This window comes from Dendrobium catenatum, unplaced genomic scaffold, assembly GCF_001605985.2.
Source record: "Dendrobium catenatum unplaced genomic scaffold, ASM160598v2 original_scaffold_37687, whole genome shotgun sequence".
Lineage (NCBI taxonomy): Eukaryota > Viridiplantae > Streptophyta > Magnoliopsida > Asparagales > Orchidaceae > Dendrobium > Dendrobium catenatum.
In genome coordinates this window covers 1-1476 of record NW_021356145.1, presented here as the reverse complement: position 1 = coordinate 1476, position 1476 = coordinate 1, and the positions used below count along the sequence as shown (strand labels likewise).

The 1476-nt window shown below is 42.8% G+C and overlaps 1 protein-coding gene across 1 annotated transcript; it reads right to left on the bottom strand.

Annotated features, from left to right (window-relative positions):
* Positions 1 to 688: 688 nt before the first annotated feature.
* LOC110102667 lies at positions 689 to 1432 on the bottom strand (the record flags this gene model as incomplete). The annotated part of the gene is given in 1 exon segment (XM_028691649.1): positions 689 to 1432. A coding segment is annotated over 1 exon segment (190 nt), but the record flags the coding sequence as incomplete, so codon positions are not given.
* Between the last annotated feature and the right edge of the window lie 44 nt (positions 1433 to 1476).

The window sequence follows — 1476 nt, the reverse complement described above, 5'->3', positions numbered from 1 at the left end:
CTGCTAGCCTCTGGATTGTTGGAGTACATTCTTTATTAATGATGCTGAGATGAAATTTTTTGAATTAGTCTGTGAGAATTGTAGATTTTACCTATATTATTTAATACAAAATAATGAAGAAAAAAAGATGAGAACGTGAAAAATAAGAATTAAACTGATAGATATGATAGATATGAGTTGTCGAGCAATATAATAACAAAATTTCTTAATATTAAAAATTTTTTAGAACAGGTTGTCATATCTCTAATTTCAGCACAACATTACATCTCAAATCTCATACTATCGATGCCTAGGCAGTGCCCCACTCCCTGGAGTAAATCTATTTGGTGCTCTTCGTCTTCTCCTCTGTAACTGTGGCTCCTCTGAAACCTCAGTCTCCTCCTGCTCAACCTCGGCACGTTGGTGCGGAAGTTGTGTACCTGGTTCCGTAGGATAACCTCCCGTTAACATAATATCCTGCTGCGTTGGGGATGAAGGTAATCCTACTGATGACATCCAGTGTGGAATGGCCATTGGAAATAATGATTGCCCACTAGTTTGGTCGTATTGTGTGTCATAATAAATTTGTCCTTGCTGACTGGACTGTCCAACGTGCGGGCTCCAATGTGGAGCTGAAGTACCTGCTCCCATGTAATCGTAGGCCATGGATGAACAGAATGCCGATGCGGGTCCGGAACAACATTCTGCAGGTGCCTACTTCCCATCGATCTAGAAGGAGCATCTGAAACAGATCGTCTACTATGCTGCTGGCCCTGAGAACTCTCCGCACGTTCTCTCCTTTGTTGCTCTGCCTCCGTCGATGTATCGAAGGTAGTGTAGTCGATATAAACAGATTGTTGAACTCGGGCAGACAATTCAGCAACCTGATCAATAGCCATCTGCAATGAACTAGCATTTTGTCCCCCACCGCCGGCAAGTGGCTCAAGTATCGCAGATGATCGTATGTAGTAATCCGCCTAAGAAAAATATAATATTTTTAATGTTTTGTAACAAAAAAATAATACATTATAAGTAACATTTCAATACGTACCACTAATCTCTCGCCGGGTGATCGAGGAAAGAAGGTTTCCGGAGGCTCAACTTGAGGTTGTAACAGGTAGATAGAAGCCCAAGATCTATACCATCGTAGATAAGCACCAACTTCTTGGTTGCCTGTACTTGTGACTGGAATGATGGGTACCACATAAGCCCTTCTCTCCTCCCAGATCTGGAGGTAGTCACGGTACTGTACTGTCCAATCTTGATCTGCTCGACCCCTACCATCAATGCGCCTGAATGATTGATCCATGGGTTCAATCTCAGTGGTTGGTAGACCTGAAAACTGTCTTATGACCCGATCTGGAAGGTGCCACTCTGCACGTTTCCAACTAATAAGAGGTACTCGTGCCCTCCAAATCTCTTCTCCATCATGATACTGCAACGGAAGAGCAGCTAGAACAGTATGGGTATAGGGAGTCATGATAACCTAGAAATTGT